The sequence below is a fragment of the Salvelinus alpinus genome, chromosome 1 (assembly GCF_045679555.1).
Source record: "Salvelinus alpinus chromosome 1, SLU_Salpinus.1, whole genome shotgun sequence".
In the NCBI taxonomy this organism is placed as follows: domain Eukaryota; kingdom Metazoa; phylum Chordata; class Actinopteri; order Salmoniformes; family Salmonidae; genus Salvelinus; species Salvelinus alpinus.
This window is the reverse complement of record NC_092086.1, coordinates 21137155-21158416: the sequence shown is the minus strand read 5'-3', so window position 1 is coordinate 21158416 and position 21262 is coordinate 21137155. Positions and strand designations below refer to the sequence as shown.

At 43.0% G+C, this 21262-nt stretch overlaps 1 protein-coding gene across 2 annotated transcripts in view; it reads left to right on the top strand.

Annotated features, from left to right (window-relative positions):
* LOC139576879 (scavenger receptor cysteine-rich domain-containing group B protein-like) overlaps positions 1–20406 on the top strand; it is a 32410-nt gene extending 12004 nt beyond the window's left edge. For both annotated transcript variants that reach the window (XM_071403481.1, XM_071403568.1), the window contains 12 exons: positions 1813–2124; positions 2417–2539; positions 7440–7549; positions 9790–10033; positions 10496–10615; positions 11361–11672; positions 11868–12079; positions 16736–16887; positions 17727–17975; positions 18340–18499; positions 18773–18851; positions 18957–20406. In XM_071403481.1, coding sequence (XP_071259582.1) covers positions 1813–2124; positions 2417–2539; positions 7440–7549; positions 9790–10033; positions 10496–10615; positions 11361–11672; positions 11868–12079; positions 16736–16887; positions 17727–17975; positions 18340–18499; positions 18773–18851; positions 18957–18976 — 2093 coding nt within the window. In that variant the 3' untranslated portion in view covers positions 18977–20406. The remainder of the gene's footprint in view (positions 1–1812; positions 2125–2416; positions 2540–7439; positions 7550–9789; positions 10034–10495; positions 10616–11360; positions 11673–11867; positions 12080–16735; positions 16888–17726; positions 17976–18339; positions 18500–18772; positions 18852–18956) is intronic.
* Positions 20407–21262: the final 856 nt, after the last annotated feature.

The following is a 21262-nucleotide window of genomic DNA, read 5'->3' as shown; positions in this document are numbered from 1 at the left end:
TTACACAATGTCAAAAGTGAAGAGGCGACTCCGGGATGCTAGCCTTCTAGGCAGAGTTCCTCTGTCCAGTGTCTGTGTTCTTTTGCTCATCTTAATCTTTTATTTGTATTGGCCAGTCTGAGATATGGCTTTTTCTTTGCAAATCTGCCTAGAAGGGCAGCATCCTGGAGTCAAATCCGGAGTCACCTCTTCACTGTTGACGTTGAGACTGGTGTTTTGCGGGTATTATTTAATGAAGCTGCCAGTTGAGGACTTGTGAGGCATCTGTTTCTCAAACTAGACACTCTAATGTACTTGTCCACTTGCTCAGTTGTGCACCGGGGCCTCCCACTCCTCTTTCTATTATGGTTAGAGCCAGTTTGCGCTATTCTGTGAAGGGTGTAGTACACAGCGTTGTACAAGATCTTCAGTTTCTTGGCAATTTCTTGCATGGAATAGCCTTCATTTCTCAGAACAAGAATAGACTGATGAGTTTCAGAAGAAAGTTCTTTGTTTCTGGCCATTTTCAGCCTGTAATCAAACCCACAAATGCTGATGCTCCAGATACTAAACTAGACTAAAGAAGGCCAGTTTTATTGCTTCTTTAATCAGGACAACAGTTTTCAGCTGTGCTAACATAATTGCAAAAGGTTTTTCTAGTGATCAATTAGCCTTTAAAAATGATAAACTTGGATTAGCTAACACAACGTGCCATTAGAACACAGGAGTGATGGTTGCTGATAATGGGCCTCTGCATGCCTATGTAGATATTCCATAAAAAATCTGCCGTTTCCAGCTACAATAGTCATTTACAACATTAACAATGTCTACACTGTATTTCTGATCAATTTGATGTTATTTTAATGGACAAAAAATTTGCTTATCTTTCAAAAACAATTACATTTCTAAGTGACCCCAAACTTTTGAACTTTTTTATATATATCCTCAGCTTTCTTATATCTCCTAGATACAGGACAGACACTTCAAAACCTTTTTGCTTATGATACATTTTTTGACTGTCTTTTTTTGCCATTTATGAATTTGTTATTCAATGAGTTTCTATGGGCTATGGTATTAAATTCAATATTTAATCAAATAATTGTATACCTACATTTTTTAAAATCAAATAACGAAATGATCCATGGTAGGACCATCTTAAAACAATTCCATATGACAGCTTAGAACACTTTTTTGGGCCTTCTTCTGACACCGCCTGATATAGAGGTCCTGCATGGCAGGGAGCTTGGCCCCAATGATGTACTGGGCTGTTCGTAAGGTACCACCCTCTGTAGCGCTTTGCGGTCAAGAGCGGTGCATTTCCCATACCAAGTGGTGATGCTATCGATGGTGCAGCTATACAACATTTTGAGGATCAGTACATCACTTTCTACACACTTGTAGAAAAGTGTGCATTGAATTTGAAAAGCCGAAATTAGTTAAACATCCTGCCATTTAAACCATACTCGATTTTAGAAAATTCACATAATATAAAACATTGTGGTTTGGAATACTGAGAATGCTTCATGCGTGATTGCATTGTTTCTGCTATTCGTTCCTTTCGCTGGCGCATCCCCATATCCAATTGATCAGCTGTTGTCAAAGCAGAAATTAGCATCCGGGCATTTAAAATATACTTGATTTTTGAAGTGTTGCATACTAATAAACTTTTTCAAACAGTAGGACTCAGTATGAGCATTCGGACACAGACATTGAGTTTTTTTTTCTCGCATTCTACCCTTTTTATCTGTAGAAAATGTGCTCTTCTTGTGTAAAATGCCCCTACAAATCCAACAAAGTTGTAACTTGACTGAAGGTAATTCATTTCTTTGTCAGATGCCCTGATTAGATTGGTCAATGGTCCTAACTCCTGCTCTGGGAGAGTGGAGGTCTACCACAGCGGTCACTGGGGTACGGTGTGTGACGACTCGTGGGACTTGAGTGACGCCCAGGTGGTGTGTAGACAGCTGGGCTGTGGAAGAGCTCTGTCTGCACCACACCAAGCCCACTTCGGACAGGGGAACGGGACAATCTGGCTGGATGACGTTCTCTGTTCTGGAGGGGAGTCTTCTCTCACGCAGTGTGGCCACCTAGGGTTTGGGTCACACAACTGTAATCATGGTGAAGATGCGGGTGTTGTCTGTTCAGGTAGGAGTATCGTTCTTTAACTAACCTTCTTTTTAATTTTGTACTCTGAGTTCATGGATACAGTCAGATTACCATCCTTCTTGTGCCCTATGATTTGATTACAGCCCAATGTTTTTTTCTGATTACATTACACTCTGGGCCCTGGTTATAACTCTGGGCCCTGGCTATAACTCTGGGCCCTGGCTATAACTCTGGGCCCTGGCTAAAACCAGGGGCCATTGTTGTTGTTTTGGCCCAACCTCCACTAGAGCCTGTAGTTTGAAGTAAGTTTGTTCTGAACTTTGGTCTTTAGCTTCAGCAGGTGGCAGCAACACCACAGCAGCACCACCAATCTACTGGAACACTACAACAGAGACACGAGGACCAATCTACCCAACAACCCCATCGGTAGTTAACTCCACGCCAGGGTGGCAAGGTGAGAGAAAAAAAAACATGCTTTTCTGCATTTCATTCTTCTATTTTTAGAAAGTGCTATCTTGTTTTTGTGTAAAATAACACTTCCAGACAAATTACACTCGACATTGCACTTTTATTTATTTTACCTTTATTTAACTAGGCAAGTCAGTTAAGAACAAATTATTATTTACAATGACGGCCTAGGAACAGTGGGTTAACTGCTTTGTTCAGGGGCAGAACGACAGAGTTTTACCTTGTCAGCTCGGGGATTCAATCTAGCAACCTTTCGGTTACTGGTCCAACACTCTAACCACTCGGCTACCTGCCGCCCCACTTAAAGACAGGGTTGCGCGAACAGGTTGTGCTTTGGCACACAGATAGTATGTGTGAAATGCTCATTAACATCTTAATGCAAAGTATCACCTCACTTTTATGGTTTGTTAATTTAACAAATGTGTTAAAATACCTTCACCTCAAACAATGCAGAGCCCAAGAATGAATCAAAGGGAGAATTTAGGGACTCTAAAGCCTCATATTCAATCCCATTCATTCTACCCCTCTCCCAGCAGAATAACTGCATTTTACAACCACCTTTGTCTTTGAAGATCTACACACTATTTCAAATAAAATCTCTGCGTACATACATGACCATCTCCAGTGTATCACAACCTTATATTTTATTAGCCAAGCGACTAATAACAGCCTCGGCTGGACTTCAAACCTAGCATAGATGACAGACGAGAACATCAGCTTTTTTTGTTGACTCCTACATGATCTTGCTGTCATGAATTTTAATATTCTTATAAATAACATTGATTTGTGGTTTTCAAACTGGGGTCCGTGGCCCGAGGTACTGTAATTTTGGGGGGTATCTTTTTGTAAAACATATTTATTTTATGAATATTGCTAGCTACAACAGAATACCATGGTGGATACCATTTGTATGTCTCTGTGTCCAGTATGAAGAAAGTTGGAGGTAGGTTCAGCCAATGTTCAGCCAAACGTGCATGTGTCAGCATATGGTCTCACAAGGGCTCTGAGGATCTCATCTCGGTACCTAATGGCAGTCAGGCTACCTCTGGCGAGCACATGGAGGGCTGTGCGGCCCCACAAAGAAATGCCACCCCACCCCACACCCACCGCCAAACCGGTCATGCTGGAGGATGTTGCAGGCAGCAGAACGTTCTCCATGGCGTCTCCAGACTCTGTCACATGTGCTCATGTGCTCAGTGTAAACCTGCTTTCATCTGTGAAGAGCACAGGGCGCCAGTGGCGAATTTGCCAATCTTGGTGTTCTCTGGCAAATGCCAAACGTCCTGCACGGTGTTGGGCTGTAAGCACAACCCCCACCTGTGGACGTCGGGCCCTCATACCACCCTCATGGAGTCTGTTTCTGACCGTTTGAGCAGACACATGCACATTTGTGGCCTGCTGGAGGTCATTTTGCAGGGCTCTGGCAGTGCTCCTCCTGCTTCTCCTTGCACAAAGGCGGAGGTAGCGGTCCTGCTGCTGGGTTGTTGCCCTCCTACGGCGTCCTCCACGTCTCCTGATGTACTGGCCTGTCTCCTGGTAGCGCCTCCATGCTCTGGACACTACGCTGACAGACACAGCAAAACTGTTTGCCACAGCTCGCACTGATGTGCCATCCTGGATGAACTGCACTACCTGAGCTACTTGTGTGGGTTGTAGACTCCGTCTCATGCTACCACTAGAGTGAGAGCACCGCCAGCATTCAAAAGTGACCAAAACATCAGCCAGGAAGCATAGGAACTGAGAAGTGGTGTGTGGTCACCACCTGCAGAACCATTCCTTTTTTGGGGGTGTCTTACTAATTGCCTATAATTTCCACCTTTTGTCTATTCCATTTGCACAACAGCATGTGAAATTTATTGTCAATCAGTGTTGCTTCCTAAGTGGACAGTTTGATTTCACAGAAGCGTGATTGACTTGGAGTTACATTGTGTTGTTTAAGTGTTCCCTTTATTTTTTTGAGCAGTGTATATTTGCTGCTCAGGATCACCTGGCCCTCTCTGCTCTGGCTGAAAAAGATTGTAATGTAAGTTGTTCAGGAAATTAAGATGGGCAGTGTTGTATGGTCCAAGGGTGGCATGGCGGTAGAGGACCCCATTGTGGCTCATAGCTGCGCATATGGTGACATTTCCCCCCGCGCTGGCCAGGTACCTCAATGATGGTGCATTGACCAATGATGTTCCTTCCTCTCCTCCTCGTCTTCGCTAAATTGAATCCAGCCTCATCTATGAATATGAGTTCCTGGGGGATGGGACTTGCATCCAACTCCATGAGTCTCTGAAATGACGGTAATTGCTGTATAGTCAAGTTCACTGGCAACATCACTGAGTCTCTAATGTTTTAAGAGTGTAATACTAGTACATTACTTACGTACATATATTTGTATTGTTTATCCTTCACTCTGGGAATTCCTTTCAAATGAGACTGTAGATTTGCTTAATCTGGAATTGGTGTTTCTTAAGGATCCTGGCTATGATTGATAAGCTTACTATGATGTTATGGAAGATGGCAGGGTTTTCAATAATCTGTTGTTGGATTTCTCGCAGTCTTGTGGCATTATTTTCAACAACCATTTGCATAATGGTAGCCTCCTGTTAGTCTGTAAATAGACGTGTTCTACCACCACATGGTGGTCGTCTTTCAGTTCTACAAAAACAAAATAGCATACAGTACAGTAAACACTACAGTTATACAGTATACAACATAAACATGTTACAAAATAGTATAGCTCCACCAGGAGCTGAGGCCTGGTCCCAAAAGTCTCAAGAAGCTTTCTCTCCTCGTCTCCTTAACGTTGTCGTTCCTGTTGTCTGGGAAACAACAGGAAGCTGTGGTGTAAGGTGGGATAATTAGTAAAAAATAGTATAGCTCCAAATTTCATACATGAAACATGTACATTGTTTCCCCTTCCAGTATGTATTGCAATCTACCGTCTTTACTGTGCTTTATGTTGTTCTACTGTCAAGTAGTAAAAGTAGTAGAGGTCCAATGTCTGCAGTACAAACCTCTTCTCATTGTGGAACGTCTGGAGGATGGATGCTACGGTGAAGCCGCTCAGATTGGGCTGCACTCTCTGCCCAGACTCTCTCAAAGTCAAACCACGGTTGACCACATGGTCCACCGCAGTCGCCAAAATTTGATCAGAGATTACTCTCCTTGTTCTTGGTCTTCCTCCACCTCCACCTCTACATTTCTCTGCTAAGTTTGCTTCCATTATTCTCCAAACACAGGAGTCATCGCCTGTAGCCTTTTTATCCAGACCAAAAGTCTGATTGCAAAGTGAACATTTACGCAATTAGTGTTTACACATGTTAGTGTTTACACATGTTAGTGTTTACACATGTTAGTGTTTACACATGTTAGTGTTTACACATGTTAGTGTTTACACATGTTAGTGTTTACACATGTTTGTTTACACATGTTAGTGTTTACACATGTTAGTGTTTACACATGTTAGTGTTTGCACATGTTAGTGTTTGCACATGTTAGTGTTTACACATGTTAGTGTTTACACATGTTAGTGTTTACACATGTTAGTGTTTACACATGTTAGTGTTTACACATGTTAGTGTTTACACATGTTAGTGTTTACACATGTTAGTGTTTGCACATGTTAGTGTTTACACATGTTAGTGTTTACACATGTTAGTGTTTACACATGTTAGTGTTTGCACATGTTAGTGTTTACACATGTTAGTGTTTACACATGTTAGTGTTTACACATGTTAGTGTTTACACATGTTAGTGTTTGCACATGTTAGTGTTTACACATGTTAGTGTTTACACATGTTAGTGTTTACACATGTTAGTGTTTGCACATGTTAGTGTTTACACATGTTAGTGTTTACACATGTTAGTGTTTACACATGTTAGTGTTTACACATGTTAGTGTTTACACATGTTAGTGTTTGCACATGTTAGTGTTTGCACATGTTAGTGTTTACACATGTTAGTGTTTGCACATGTTAGTGTTTGCACATGTGAAAAGGGAAAGTGATCAATTGGTAATTGAGCTTAGCTTGTTGAAGAGTGTTGCTTTCCATTTGCACACAAGATATTTTAGTTGTGAATGTTGTTCCTAAGGTAAAGAATTGTGTGTTGTGTTTTGACAAATGCTTCTCATAGAATAGCAATCTGAGTGTAAAGCAAAACATGTGCCAGTAGTATTGCAGTGTGGGTCATTGTGCCTCACGGGCCAGTTTATTCTTCTGACAAATAATGGGGGTCCTTGGGTCGCCGGTTTCACTGGGCAGGTGTCCCTGGGTCGCCGGTTTCACTGGGCAGGTGTCCCTGGGTCGCCGGTTTGCCTGGGCAGGTGTCCCTGGGTCGCCGGTTTGCCTGGGCAGGTGTCCCTGGGTCGCCGGTTTGCCTGGGCAGGTGTCCCTGGGTCGTCGGTTTGCCTGGGCAGGTGTCCCTGGGTCGTCGGTTTGCCTGGGCAGGTGTCCCTGGGTCGCCGGTTTGCCTGAGCAGGTGTCCCTGGGTCGCCGGTTTGCCTGGGCAGGTGTCCCTGGGTCGCCGGTTTGCCTGGGCAGGTGTCCCTGGGTCGCCGGTTTGCCTGGGCAGGTGTCCCTGGGTCGCCGGTTTGCCTGGACAGATGTCCCTGGGTCGCCGGTTTGCCTGGGCAGGTGTCCCTGGGTCAGAAAATTTCTTACATAGATCATCTATTATTCTGTTTCTGCAGTTCAGAAAATAGCCACATAATGTTAGCTAGTTAAGCAAAACAACAGGGAGTACTGTCATTTGTCATCAGGAGCTGAGGCCTGGCACCAAAAGTCTCAAGAACTTTCTCTCCTCGTCTCCTTAAAGTTATGGTTCCCGTTGTCTGGGAAACAACAGGAAGCTGTGGTGAAAGGTGGGATCATTTCCTCTTCTATTCTTCTTCCTCCCAGGGGCTAGGTCACAGTGGGTGGAGGTGGAACCAGAAGTGATATCATATCCTGGCCAGACGGTTAACCTGCGGTGTGCCTTCATAGGAACGCAGGTCATACAGCTCACACAGGTCAGTCACACAGGAAGTTGTGTGGACTAATATATATATATATTGTTACAATATGCTGAGAAAAATATACTTTGTCCTTGATCATCCAAATTCCAACATGGATGAAGTCAGATAGTATTTGATTCAAAAATGTTTTACCTACAGTATAATAGACTGTATAATAGTTCAGGTAGTAGTAAATTATTTACCTATAATAGTTCAGGTAGTAGTAAATGTTTTACCTATAATAGTTCAGGTAGTAGTAAATGTTTTACCTATAATAGTTCAGGTAGCAGTACATGTTCAAGAAAATACAGAAAGTAAGAGTAGTCATACATAGAGTTCCAGTCAAAAGTTTGGACACCCCTACTCATTCCAGGGTTTTTCTTTATTTTTACTATTTTCTACATTGTAGAATAATAGTGAAGACATCAAAATAGTACACATAGAATCATGTAGTAACCAAAAAAGTGTCAAACAAACCAAAATATATTTTAGATTTTAGATTCTTCAAAGTAGCCATCCTTTGCCTTGATGACAGCTTTGCACACTCTTGGCATTCTCTCAACCAGCTTCACCTGGAATGCTTTTCCAACAGTTTTGAAGGAGTTCCCAGCATATATGGGAACTCTTTCAAGCATATATGGGAACTCCTTTTCCTTCACTCTGTGGTCCAACTCATCCCAAACCATCTCAATTGGGTTGAGGTCGGATGAGGCCAGGTCATCTGATGCAGCACTCCATCACTCTCCTTCTTGGTCAAATAGCCCTTACACAGCCTGGAGGTGTGTTAGGTCATTGTCCTTCAAGGCAAACCAGATGGGATGGCGTATCGCTGCAGAATGCTGTGGTAGCCATACTGGTTAAATTTGCCTTGAATTCTAAATAAATCACAGACACTGTCACTAGCAAAGCTCCCCCACACCATCACACCACCGCCTCCATGCTTCACGGTGGGAACCACACATGTGAAGATTATCCGGTCACCTACTCTGTGTCTCACAGAGACACAGCGGTTGGAACCAAAAATCTTACATTTAGACTCATCAGACCAAAGGGCAGATTTCCACCGGTCTAATGTCTATTGCTCGTGTTTCTTGGCCCACACACATCTCTTCTTCTTGTCCTCTTCTTGTCCTTTAGTAGTGGTTTCTTTGCAGCAATTTGACCATGAAGGCCTGATTCACACAGTCTCCTCTGAACAGTTGATGTTGATGTGTCTGTTACTTCAACTCTGTGAAGCATTTATTTGGGCTGCAATTTCTGAGGCTGGTAACTCTATTGGGCTCACCGAGTGGCGCAGCGGTCTAAGGCACTGCATCTCAGTGCAAGAGGCATCACTACAGTCCCTGGTTCAATTCCAGGCTGTATCACATCCGGCCGTGATTGGGACAATGCCCAACGTCGTCTGGGTTTGGCCGGTGTAGGCCGTCATTGTAAATAAGAATTTATTCTTAACTGACTTGCCTAGTTAAATAAAGGTTAAATTAAATTAAAATTAAATAGGTAACTGCGTCTTCCTTTCCTGTAGCGGTCATGAGAGCCAGATTCATCATAGCGCTTGATGTTTTTTTGCGACGGCACTTTCAAAGTTCTTGAAATTTTCCGTATTGATTGACCTTCATGTCTTAAAGTAATGATGGACTGTCGTTTCTCTTTGCTTATTTGAGCTGTTCTTGCCATAATATGGACTTGGTCTTTTACTAAATAGGGCTATCTTCTGTATACCAACCCTACCTTGTTACAACACAAGGAAAGAAATTCCACGAATTAGCTTTTAACAAGACACACCTGTTAATTGAAATGCATTCCAAGTGACTACCTCATGAAGCTGGTTGAGAGAATGCCAAGAGTGTGCAAGGCTGTCATCAAGGGTGGCTACTTTGAAGAATCTTTGTTTGTTGAACACTTTTTTGGTTACTACATTGAATTGAATTTATTTGGGGTAACAGACATATACAACAAAATGTACAATGTGGACCCAGAGGATATCACTTGAAAGTATAGAGGACCACCAAAGTGGTCCTCGATGGTAAAAACAATAACACATATAATGATTCCATGTGCGTTATTTCATAGTTTTGATGTCTTCACTATTATTCTACAATGTATAAATTTGTAAAAATAAAGAAAAACCATTGAATGAGTAGGTGTGTCCAAACATTTGACTGGTACTGTATATGGATGTTTACTTGTTTCCCCCCCCCCCCCATTCCCCCTCCATTCCCCCTTGCTGTGTGTTATTAATAAATACTATACAGGTGTCCTGGATTTTTGAGTCCAGGAAGGGCGAGATGCTCAACATAGCCGTGTACCACCCCAATTTTGGGGTAATGTACCCCGCGTCACCCCTGAAGGGACGAGTTAGCTTCCCCACGCCCTCCCTCAGCAACCCTTCAATCCAGATCTCTGACATCAAGATGACTGATGAAGGGAGATACATCTGTGAATACGCCACCTACCCCAGCGGCAATGAACAGGGCATCACCTCCCTCGTTATACTAGGTACGGTGTGTGTGTATCCCTGTTTTTTTAGGATGTGTGCGTCTACTAAATCAAAACAATGTGTCTAGTGTTTAGTCTGTCGGTGTGTGTGTGTTTGTTTTCTGTCCAATTATGTAGTAGGGGTTTCCCTGGGATGTGTAGGTATCTTGTGTATGTTTAGGACGTGTGTGCTCGTGTTCTGTTGTGTGCTGTTGTGTTCTGCTCTAAATCTGTCTCTTTCACTGTGTGTAAGTGCTCTCGTGCCTCACCTTCCTGTATCCCACTACCTCTGAAGGTTAAAACCTTGTCTGATGCAGCTTAATTGGTATTATAAGTGGTATTGTCAGATTAATGGTGTTCTTGTTAATGCATTGCAACCATAGATTAGGGCACAGAGGTTTTCCTGATCAAATGACGTGACCGGGACAAACTGAACAATTCAGAACCATATAAAGTACATGTGTACTGAACTCCTGTCTTTAGCTCTGTCAACATCACCACCTTTCTACTGGAACACCACAACAGAAACAGCAGGAACAACCAACCAATCAACCACACTGGCTGGTAACACCACAACAGTTACACCAGTGACAGCGTGGCAAGGTGAGTGTTAAGAAAGTGTGCTGTCTCATTGTTGTGTAAAATGCACTTACAATTCAATTGTAACTTGGATAAGTGTTGAAAGGGGCTGAAGTCTCTGAGAATATTACACTGGTTTGAGTAGGCAGAAATATGGAGATTGTACTCCTTCCTATTAGAGAGACGGTGGGAGACAGTTCCTCCGTTTAGAGTTCTTTAATGTTGATTTTCGATCAACACAGGTTCACATTCCTATGCCATTATCACCCAGCTATGATTATCCAATGAACTATCCTTTAATCCATACAGCATGTGGTCTGGAAATAATAAACACAAATACAATGGCATCAATACTAGGATAAGGCACATATTAATTTAGCAATAACAAAACAAGATATTGCTCATCTGTGACAATAATACGATGACTGAAAGGAAAATACAGGTAGCTAGCTATAAGACTACCCAGCTGACAATGATAGGCAAAAATGTAGCCTACATTGTCACAGAGCTAGCATGAAAACGAGATATATAAATGCTATAATAACTACGACAATATGATTTAACTATTGACAACTTTGTCAGTAAAACATTGAGAAACAAGTACTGCACTCACAGTTTGGTATTCACGCACAGTGATGGATAAAATAGAGGCCAGAGCAGCAGATGGCGAGCTGCACTTGGTAATGAATTGAACACTGCAGGCCCGTGCTAGCTGTGACGTCTAGCTGTTACAATAAGTCATTTGTTTTGATTTTGATTTCTTTGTCAGATGCCCCGATCAGATTGATCAACGGTCCTAACTCCTGCTCTGGGAGAGTGGAGGTCTACCACAGTGGTAGCTGGGGGACAGTGTGTGATGACTCGTGGGACTTGAGTGACGCACAGGTGGTTTGTAGACAGCTGGGCTGTGGGAGAGCTCTGTCTGCACCACACCAAGCCCAATTTGGACAGGGGAACGGGACAATATGGATGGATAATGTTGGATGTACAGGCAGCGAATCTAATCTCACAAGGTGCAGTCACAATGGGTTTGGGAGACACAACTGCAATCATGGTGAAGACGCTGGTGTCGTCTGTTCGGGTAGGAGTATCATTCTTTAATGATCCTTATTCATCATTTTTATAATTCAATCAACATCTTCAGTGAAGGCTTTATGGATATAGTTAGATCACCATTCTGGTGTCCTATTTTTAGACTCTGGGCCCTGTATGAATACCTTTTTTCTCCTCTCTCTCATCCCCACTTTCTTACCCTCCTCCCATTTTTTTTTCTCAGACTCAGAGCGTCCTTCCAACTTAGGCCCAGAGCTGGTGTGTGGTCGGCGCCTCCTAGAGGTGGGTCTCAGCCGGTCTGCTCTGGAGACTGCAGGTCTGAACGCGTTCTCTGCTCACCTGGCCGACCTCGGCTGCTCCTCCCACCAGGAAGCTAACGGCACAGTGTGGTACCAGGTGGAGCGCAGGGAGGGACGCTGTGGAAACACACTGACGGTGAGGAGTGACAACACTGACTTCTCAATCTTTTCAATATTCTCTCTTCTTACGGTCAATTCACTTCAACTGAAGGGCAGCTCATACTGTATCTGTCAGTTGTTCAATAATATTTAGAAAACGGTCAATTCTGATCCGGGATGCTGAATGGTTGATAGCTGTTAGTTATTCCTGATAATCCTGGGGGGGAAATCCTGTTAACAGTTCCATTTGAATTATCAATGCGCATCCACTGTCCCACAGCCCGGCTAGGCAATTCATAAACTTAATCTCCACTGGAAAAAAGCGTCTAGACATTATTTCCCCATGCTTCTAGTCTAGCATTTTGTTTGCAACTGTGGGAGTGTGTCTAAACCTTGCTGCCTGCCTCTCTGAAACTGGCATTGTGGTCTGGACAAACTCCTGGCTCTACACATGAACAATGTGTAATGTGAATAACAACTCCAGGCTCTGCACATGAATCAAATCAAATCAAATGTATTTATATAGCCCTTCTTACATCAGCTGATATCTCAAAGTGCTGTACAGAAACCCAGCCTAAAACCCCAAACAGCAAGCAATGCAGATGTAGAAGCACGGTGGCTAGGAAAAACTCCCTAGAAAGGCCAAAACCTAGGAAGAAACCTAGAGAGGAACCAGGCTATGAGGGGTGGCCAGTCCTCTTCTGGCTGTGCCGGGTGGAGATTATAACAGAACATGGCCAAGATGTTAGGAATACCTAGGATAGGATAAAGTAATCCTTCTAACCCCCCCCCCCCCCCCCTTAAAAGAGTTAGATGCACTATTGTAAAGTGGTTGTTCCACTGGATATCATAAGGTGAATGCACCAATTTGTAAGTCGCTCTGGATAAGAGCGTCTGCTAAATGACTTAAATGTAAATGTAAATGTTCAAATGTTTATAAATGACCAGCATGGTCAAATAATAATAATCACAGTAGTTGTCGAGGGTGCAGCAAGTCAGCACCTCAGGAGTAAATGTCAGTTGGCTTTTCATAGCCGATCATTAAGAGTATCTCTACCACTCCTGCTCTCTCTAGAGAGTTGAAAACAGCAGGTCTGGGACAGGTAGCACGTCCGGTGAACAGGTCAGGGTTCCATAGCCGCAGGCAGAACAGTTGAAACTGGAGCAGCAGCACGGCCAGGTGGACTGGGGACGGCAAGGAGTCATCATGCCAGGTAGTCCTGAGGCATGGTCCTAGGGCTCAGGTCCTCCAAGAGAGAGAGAAAGAAAGAGAGAATTAGAGAGAGCATACTTAAATTCACACAGGACACCGGATAAGACAGGAGAAGTACTCCAGATATAACAAACTGACCCTAGCCCCCCGACACATAAACTACTGCAGCATAAATACTGGAGGCTGAGACACATTACACATGAACAATGTGTCATGTGAATAATAACTTCTACACATGAATAATGTGCCATGTGAATAATAACTCCTGGCTCTGGACATGAATAATGTGTCATGTGAATAATAACTCCTGGCTCTGGACATGAATAATGCTTAACACCCCGGCAGTCCTACAATCCAAGCTTGATGCCCTCAATCTCACACAAATCATCAAGGAACCCACCAGGTACAACCCTAAATCCGTAAACATGGGCACCCTAATAGACATTATCCTGACCAACCTGCCCTCCAAATACACCTCTGCTGTCTTCAATCAAGATCTCAGCGATCACTGCCTCATTGCCTGTATCCGCCACGGGTCCGCGGTCAAACGACCACCCCTCATCACTGTCAAACGCTCCCTAAAACACTTCTGCGAGCAGGCCTTTCTAATCGACCTGGCCCGGGTACCCTGGAAGGATATTGACCTCATCCCGTCAGTTGAGGATGCCTGGTCATTCTTTAAATGTTACTTCCTCACCATATTAGACAAGCATGCTCCGTTCAAAAAATGCAGAACCAAGAACAGATATAGCCCTTGGTTCACTCCAGACCTGACTGCCCTCGACCAGCACAAAAACATCCTGTGGCGAACTGCAATAGCATCGAAGAGCCCCCGCGATATGCAACTGTTCAGGGAAGTCAGGAACCAATACACGCAGTCAGTCAGGAAAGCAAAGGCCAGCTTTTTCAAGCAGAAATTTGCATCCTGTAGCTCTAACTCCAAAAAGTTCTGGGATACTGTAAAGTCCATGGAGAACAAGAGCACCTCCTCCCAGCTGCCCACTGCACTGAGGCTAGGTAACACGGTCACCACCGATAAATCCGTGATAATCGAAGACTTCAACAAGCATTTCTCAATGGCTGGCCATGCCTTCCTCCTGGCGACTCCAACCTTGGCCAACAGCCCCGCCCCCCCCGCTGCTACTCGCCCAAGCCTCCCCAGCTTCTCCTTTACCCAAATCCAGATAGCAGATGTTCTGAAAGAGCTGGAAAACCTGGACCCATACAAATCAGCTGGGCTTGACAATCTGGACCCCCTATTTCTGAAACTGTCCGCCGCCATTGTCGCACCCCCTATCACCAGCCTGTTCAACCTCTCCTTCGTATCATCTGAGATCCCCAAGGATTGGAAAGCTGCCGCGGTCATCCCCCTCTTCAAAGGGGGAGACACCCTGGACCCAAACTGTTACAGACCTATATCCATCCTGCCCTGCCTATCTAAGGTCTTCGAAAGCCAAGTCAACAAACAGATCACTGACCATCTCGAATCCCACCGTACCTTCTCCGCTGTGCAATCCGGTTTCCGAGCCGGTCATGGGTGCACCTCAGCCACGCTCAAGGTACTAAACGATATCATAACCGCCATCGATAAAAGACATTACTGTGCAGCCGTCTTCATCGACCTGGCCAAGGCTTTCGACTCTGTCAATCACCATATTCTTATCGGCAGACTCAGTAGCCTCGGTTTTTCTAATGACTGCCTTGCCTGGTTCACCAACTACTTTGCAGACAGAGTTCAGTGTGTCAAATCGGAGGGCATGTTGTCCGGTCCTCTGGCAGTCTCTATGGGGGTACCACAGGGTTCAATTCTCGGGCCGACTCTTTTCTCTGTATACATCAATGATGTTGCTCTTGCTGCGGGCGATTCCCTGATCCACCTCTACGCAGACGACACCATTCTATATACTTCCGGCCCTTCCTTGGACACTGTGCTATCTAACCTCCAAACGAGCTTCAATGCCATACAACACTCCTTCCGTGGCCTCCAACTGCTCTTAAACGCTAGTAAAACCAAATGCATGCTTTTCAACCGTTCGCTGCCTGCACCCGCACGCCCGACTAGCATCACCACCCTGGACGGTTCCGACCTAGAATATGTGGACATCTATAAGTACCTAGGTGTCTGGCTAGACTGCAAACTCTCCTTCCAGACTCATATCAAACATCTCCAATCCAAAATCAAATCAAGAATCGGCTTTCTATTCCGCAACAAAGCCTCCTTCACTCACGCCGCCAAACTTACCCTAGTAAAACTGACTATCCTACCGATCCTCGACTTCGGCGATGTCATCTACAAAATAGCTTCCAATACTATACTCAGCAAACTGGATGCAGTTTATCACAGTGCCATTCGTTTTGTTACTAAAGCACCTTATACGACCCACCACTGCGACCTGTATGCCCTAGTCGGCTGGCCCTCGCTACATGTTCGTCGTCAGACCCACTGGCTCCAGGTCATCTACAAGGCTATGCTAGGTAAAGTGCCGCCTTATCTCAGTTCACTGGTCACGATGGCTACACCCACCCGCAACACGCGCTCCAGCAGGTGTATCTCACTGATCATCCCTAAAGCCAAAACCTCATTTGGACGCCTTTCCTTCCAGTTCTCTGCTGCCTGCGACTGGAACGAATTGCAAAAATCTCTGAAGTTGGAGACTTTTATCTCCCTCAACAACTTTAAAAATCTGCTATCCGAGCAGCTAACCGATCGCTGCAGCTGTACATAGTCCATCTGTAAACTACCCACCCAATTTACCTACCTCACCCCCCATACTGCTTTTATTTATTTACTTTTCTGCTCTTTTGCACACCAGTATCTCTTCTTGCACATGATCATCTGATGATTTATCACTCCAGTGTTAATCTGCTAAATTGTAATTATTCGATTTATTGCCTACCTCATGCCTTTTGCACACATTGTATATAGATTCTCTTTTTTTTCTACCATGTTATTGACTTGTTTATTGTTTACTCCACGTGTAACTCTGTGTTGTCTGTTCACACTGCTATGCTTTATCTTGGCCAGGTCGCAGTTGCAAATGAGAACTTGTTCTCAACTAGCCTACCTGGTTAAATAAAGGTGAAATAAAATAAAAAGAATAAATAAAAAATGTGTCATGTGAATAATAACTCCAGGCTCTGGACATGAATAATGTGTCATGTGAATAATAACTTAAACACATGAATAATGTGCCATGTGAATAATAACTTAAACACATGAATATTGTGTCATGTGAATAATAACTTAAACACATGAATATTGTGTAATGTGAATAATAACTCCTGGCTCTGGACATGAATAATGTGTCATGTGAATAATAACTTAAACACATGAATAATGTGCCATGTGAATAATAGCTTCATGTGAATAATAGCTTCCACACTTCAGGGAGACATGACAGCGGCCTTTACTATATTATGTCAAGAGGTAATTTTGTTCATGTCATCCCAACTGTCATCCTCTCTTCTTCTATTCTCCAGACCAACAGCAGCCATGCCATCTACTCCAACAGTTTATTCATCTACCAGGTGCACAATGTCTCCTTCACCCGACCCGTGAGCATACCTTTCTCCTGTGCCTATCCGCTAGACACAGAGAGCAGCCTAGATGTGGCCGTCGTACCCTACCTGCCGTGAGTGGAGACGTCACATTACAGAAACAATACAAACGCCACACCACAACACAACACATCACACCACATAACACAACACACCATAACACAACACACCACAACACAACACAACACACCACACCACAACACAACACACAACACACCACAACACAACACATAACACATCACAACACATCACACCACATAACACATCACACCACATAACACATCACACCACATAACACAACACAACACAACACACCACACCACAACACAACACAACACAACACAACACAACACAACACAACACAACACAACACAACACAACACAACACACCACACCACACCACACCACACCACACCACACCACACCACAACACAACACAACACAACACAACACAACACACCACACCACACCACACCACACCACACCACAACACAACACAACACAACACAACACAACACACCACAACACATCACACCACATAACACAACACACCACAACATTGTAGTCCCACCCCATCTGTGTTACACCCTGATTAGTTCAGGATTCTAACAATAGTCAGTCAGATATCTGGAAATATTACAGTATAAAGTTTTTTTCATGGCATTTTATACATCCAGTCTTGACAGTTGTTGTTATTAAATGCAGACAAATATGCACATAACAAGCTACAGCTTTGTAACTTTGTCATAAATTGACTGCATGTTTGTTTATTCCATGTGTAACTCTGTGTTGTTTGTGTTGCTTTGCTTTGCTTTATCTTGGCCAGGTCGCAGTTGTAAATGAGAACTTGTTCTCAACTAGCCTACCTGGTGAAATAAAATACATTTGTCTTGGCTTGTTCTCTTGGCACCAGGGTGGAAGGTGGAGTTTCAGGTATTGGCTCCAAGGCATCAGCCTCCATGTCTCTGTACCACAACTCCAACTACACAGAGCCTTACCCAGCGGGTCAGAGAGTCACTCTGCCACTGGGCTCTGCTCTGCATGTGGGTGTGTCCGTCAACGAGACGGAGACGGAGCGATTTGTGGTTGTCCTGGACAACTGCTACGCCTCTCACTCCCCCAACCCTGATGACCCTATGAGATATTTCATCATTCAGAACAAGTATTTATGCTTCTTTATAGTTTATAGACTGAACCAGGCAAGTCAATTCAGAAAGTCAGTTAAGAATAAATTACTATTTACAATGACGGCCTGTAAGTGTTGTGTTTGTTCTTGGCTATATGTCTGTGTATTTTTGTAAGTGGACTTGTCCGAGCCAGAACGGCCCATGGGACAGGAGCTTACTTCCTGTTTCTGTAGCATGAGGCAACTTAATGTACAAGTACACCCCATGGGCCTTACATCCAATAAAAAAATTATGCTGATATGAATGCAAAGCAGAGAGGCATCAGGTCCCATTTTTTTGTTTGTGTATTTTTGTAGCAGTGTACAAGTTAAACCCTGGTCCTCCCTCTCTGTTCCCCAGATGTCCTAGTGATCGTACCCAGGTGAGGGTGGAGGAGAGTGGCTCATCACTCGAGGCTCGCTTCTCTGCGCTGCTGTTTGTGTTCCAGAGGGACTACCAGGACGTCTTCCTGCACTGCAGACTCAGCCTGTGTGACCAGAGGAGCTCCTCCTGCACTCCAGTGAGTCCTGGGCCCACATTCACAAAGCGTCTCAGAGTAGGAGCGCTGATTTCGGATCAGTTTGGCTTTTTAGATTGTGGTGAATTAGAGGTGTAACCTGATCCTTGATCAGCACTCCTCAGATCCTTTGTGAATACTGGCCATGGACTATGTCTGTCTTCCACTTTCCCTCTCTCTCTCTCTTTCTCCCTCTCACTCTCTTTCTCTCTCCATCTAGTCTCTCTGGTACAGTACTCTCTTACCCTTCTAAAACAATTTTGTTTCTTTCCACAGTTGTGTTCCAGACGAAGGAGATCCCGTTCCATCTCCAGTTCCGATCCCCTTAATCGCGTCACCATCGGTCCAATCAGCTGTGCGTATTATGCCTCTACCAACAACAACCTGGCTGCCAATCACACACACACACACACACACACACATACATAATGGTAACAGTTTCTCTCTGTTTGACTTCCAGGGACTTGGAGTCTGGACTGAGCCTTGGGAGGTACTGCAGTGAGCCGTATCTGATTCATTGTCCTTATACTATTAAATGTACTTTTTCACATATCTCTCTGGTTGTGTTTTGTGACTATTGTATATTGTCTTTGTGTTTCATTGTTGCAGTAAGTATCCATACCCAGACATTCAGCTGTCTTAGATGTGTTTACCTTTTTCTGCAGCCTTAAAGGCCCAGTGCAGTCAAATTTCAGTTGTTCCTAATTTTTGTATCATATTATACAACAGCTCATAAAACTAACACTGTTAAAGTATGAAAAAATTGTATCACTGTTATTTCCTGATAGTTGGTGGTTGAAAAAACAATCTACACAGGACCTTCTAATCAGCAGGTTTGCATTTGTGGGAGTTTCGGCTTTCCATGGTGACATCACCATGCGGAAAATTTTGTTAATAGACCAATAACAAAGAGAATTCCAAACCTCTCTGTCAATAAGTTCGTTTTCAGTTTTCCCATCTCTACTCAGACCACTCCCAGACAGTCCTAGCAAAATTCTTGCTTGAGAAATAGTTTTTTGCTTAAAAGCTATTTTTGCCCATTTGAATGGAAGGCTATTATAGTAAGTTGCTTAATTGTTACCTAGAAATGATTTGATATTGATATAAAAAACGGCTGCATTGGTACTTTAAAACCACAGCCTTACATTTTTTAGATTATTGCTTTGAAGCTGTTTTTTGAATTTATTTGATGGTGATTTTATAGATGTGTATCCTTCCATTATTTGTGTGATATATTGATTCTTATAAACTGGGTGATTCAAGCCCTGAATGCTGATTGGCTGAAAGCCGTATTCTGTCATACAGTAAATCACGGGTATGAAAACATTACTTTTAACTCTTCTAATTACGTTGGTAACCAGTTTATAATAGCAATAAGACACCTTGAGGGTGTGTGGTACATGGCCAATATACCACGGCTAAGGGCTGTATCCAGACACTCCCTGTTGTATCGTGCATAAGAACAGCCCTTAGCCGTGGTATATTGGCCGTATACCAAACCCCCTCGGGCCTTAATGCTTAATTAATTACAGTCTCTTTGCTTTTGATGGTGGGTAAATGTTTTGATTTTATTTCATGTTTATTTTTTTACTTAATTGAACTTTTAACAATTATTGATTTATTTGAACCTTCATTTTGAACCAGATTATTGACTTTGATTTTGAGTGAACGTTGAAAAACATTCTGTAAAACTGACTTAAGACAAATAAAATAACATAATAATCTTAAAATCACTGGCCATTGCACCTGTGGCTGTTGAGAACTGAAATTGAAGGGGAGAATGTAATTAAAGCTTGTGTGTAATTTGGGGCACAGCTAATAAATGTGGTTAAATAATAATGTATTTTTGTTGTGTAATCTGAGTAATTGGTTTAGGTTGATTAAAAATGTAGATGTATTTAATTTTCCAATTCTGTTTAACTATGCATGTTTCTTGTGATGTAGCCTAGTACTGATTGTATTGCATTGATGAAGATTAATATATATACAGTACCAGTCAAAAGTTTGGACACCTACTCATTCAAGGGTTTTTCTTTTTTTGACTATTTTCTACATTGTATAATAATAGTGAAGTCATCAAAACTATGAAATAACACTTATGGAATCATGTAGTAACCAAAAAAGTGTTAAACTAATTGTATATTTTAGATTCTTCAAAGTAGCCACCCTTTGCCTTGATGAATGCTTTGCACACTCTTGGCATTCTCTCAACCAGCTTCATGAGGTAGTCACCTGGGATGCATTTCAATTTAACAGGTGTGCCTTGTTAAAAGTTAATTTGTGGAATTTCTTTCCTTCTTAATGCGTTTGAGACAATCAGTTGTGTTGTGACAAGGAAGGGGTAGTATATAGAAGATAGGCCTATTTGGTAAAGACCAAGTCTTATATACAGTTGAAGTCGGAAGTTTACATACACCTTTGCCAAATACATTTAAACTCATTTAATTCAGTGCATTTAGTTATTGCATGCTTTTCTAGTCTACCAACCTTACCACCAGGCATGCTAGCTAAGATAGTTAGACAAGCTAACTACTCTAACTTGATTGATAGCCTGAAATGTCTTCTTGGTAGCTAGTTATGAGGTAGGTGGCTAGTAGTGTGTGTGTATACAGTTGAAGACGGAAGTTTACATACACTTTAGCCAAATACATTTAATCTCAGTTTTTCACAATTCCTGACATTTAATCCTAGTAAATATTCCCTGTCTTAGGTCAGTTAGGATCACCACTTTATTTTAAGAATGTGAAAGTCAGAATAATAGTAGAG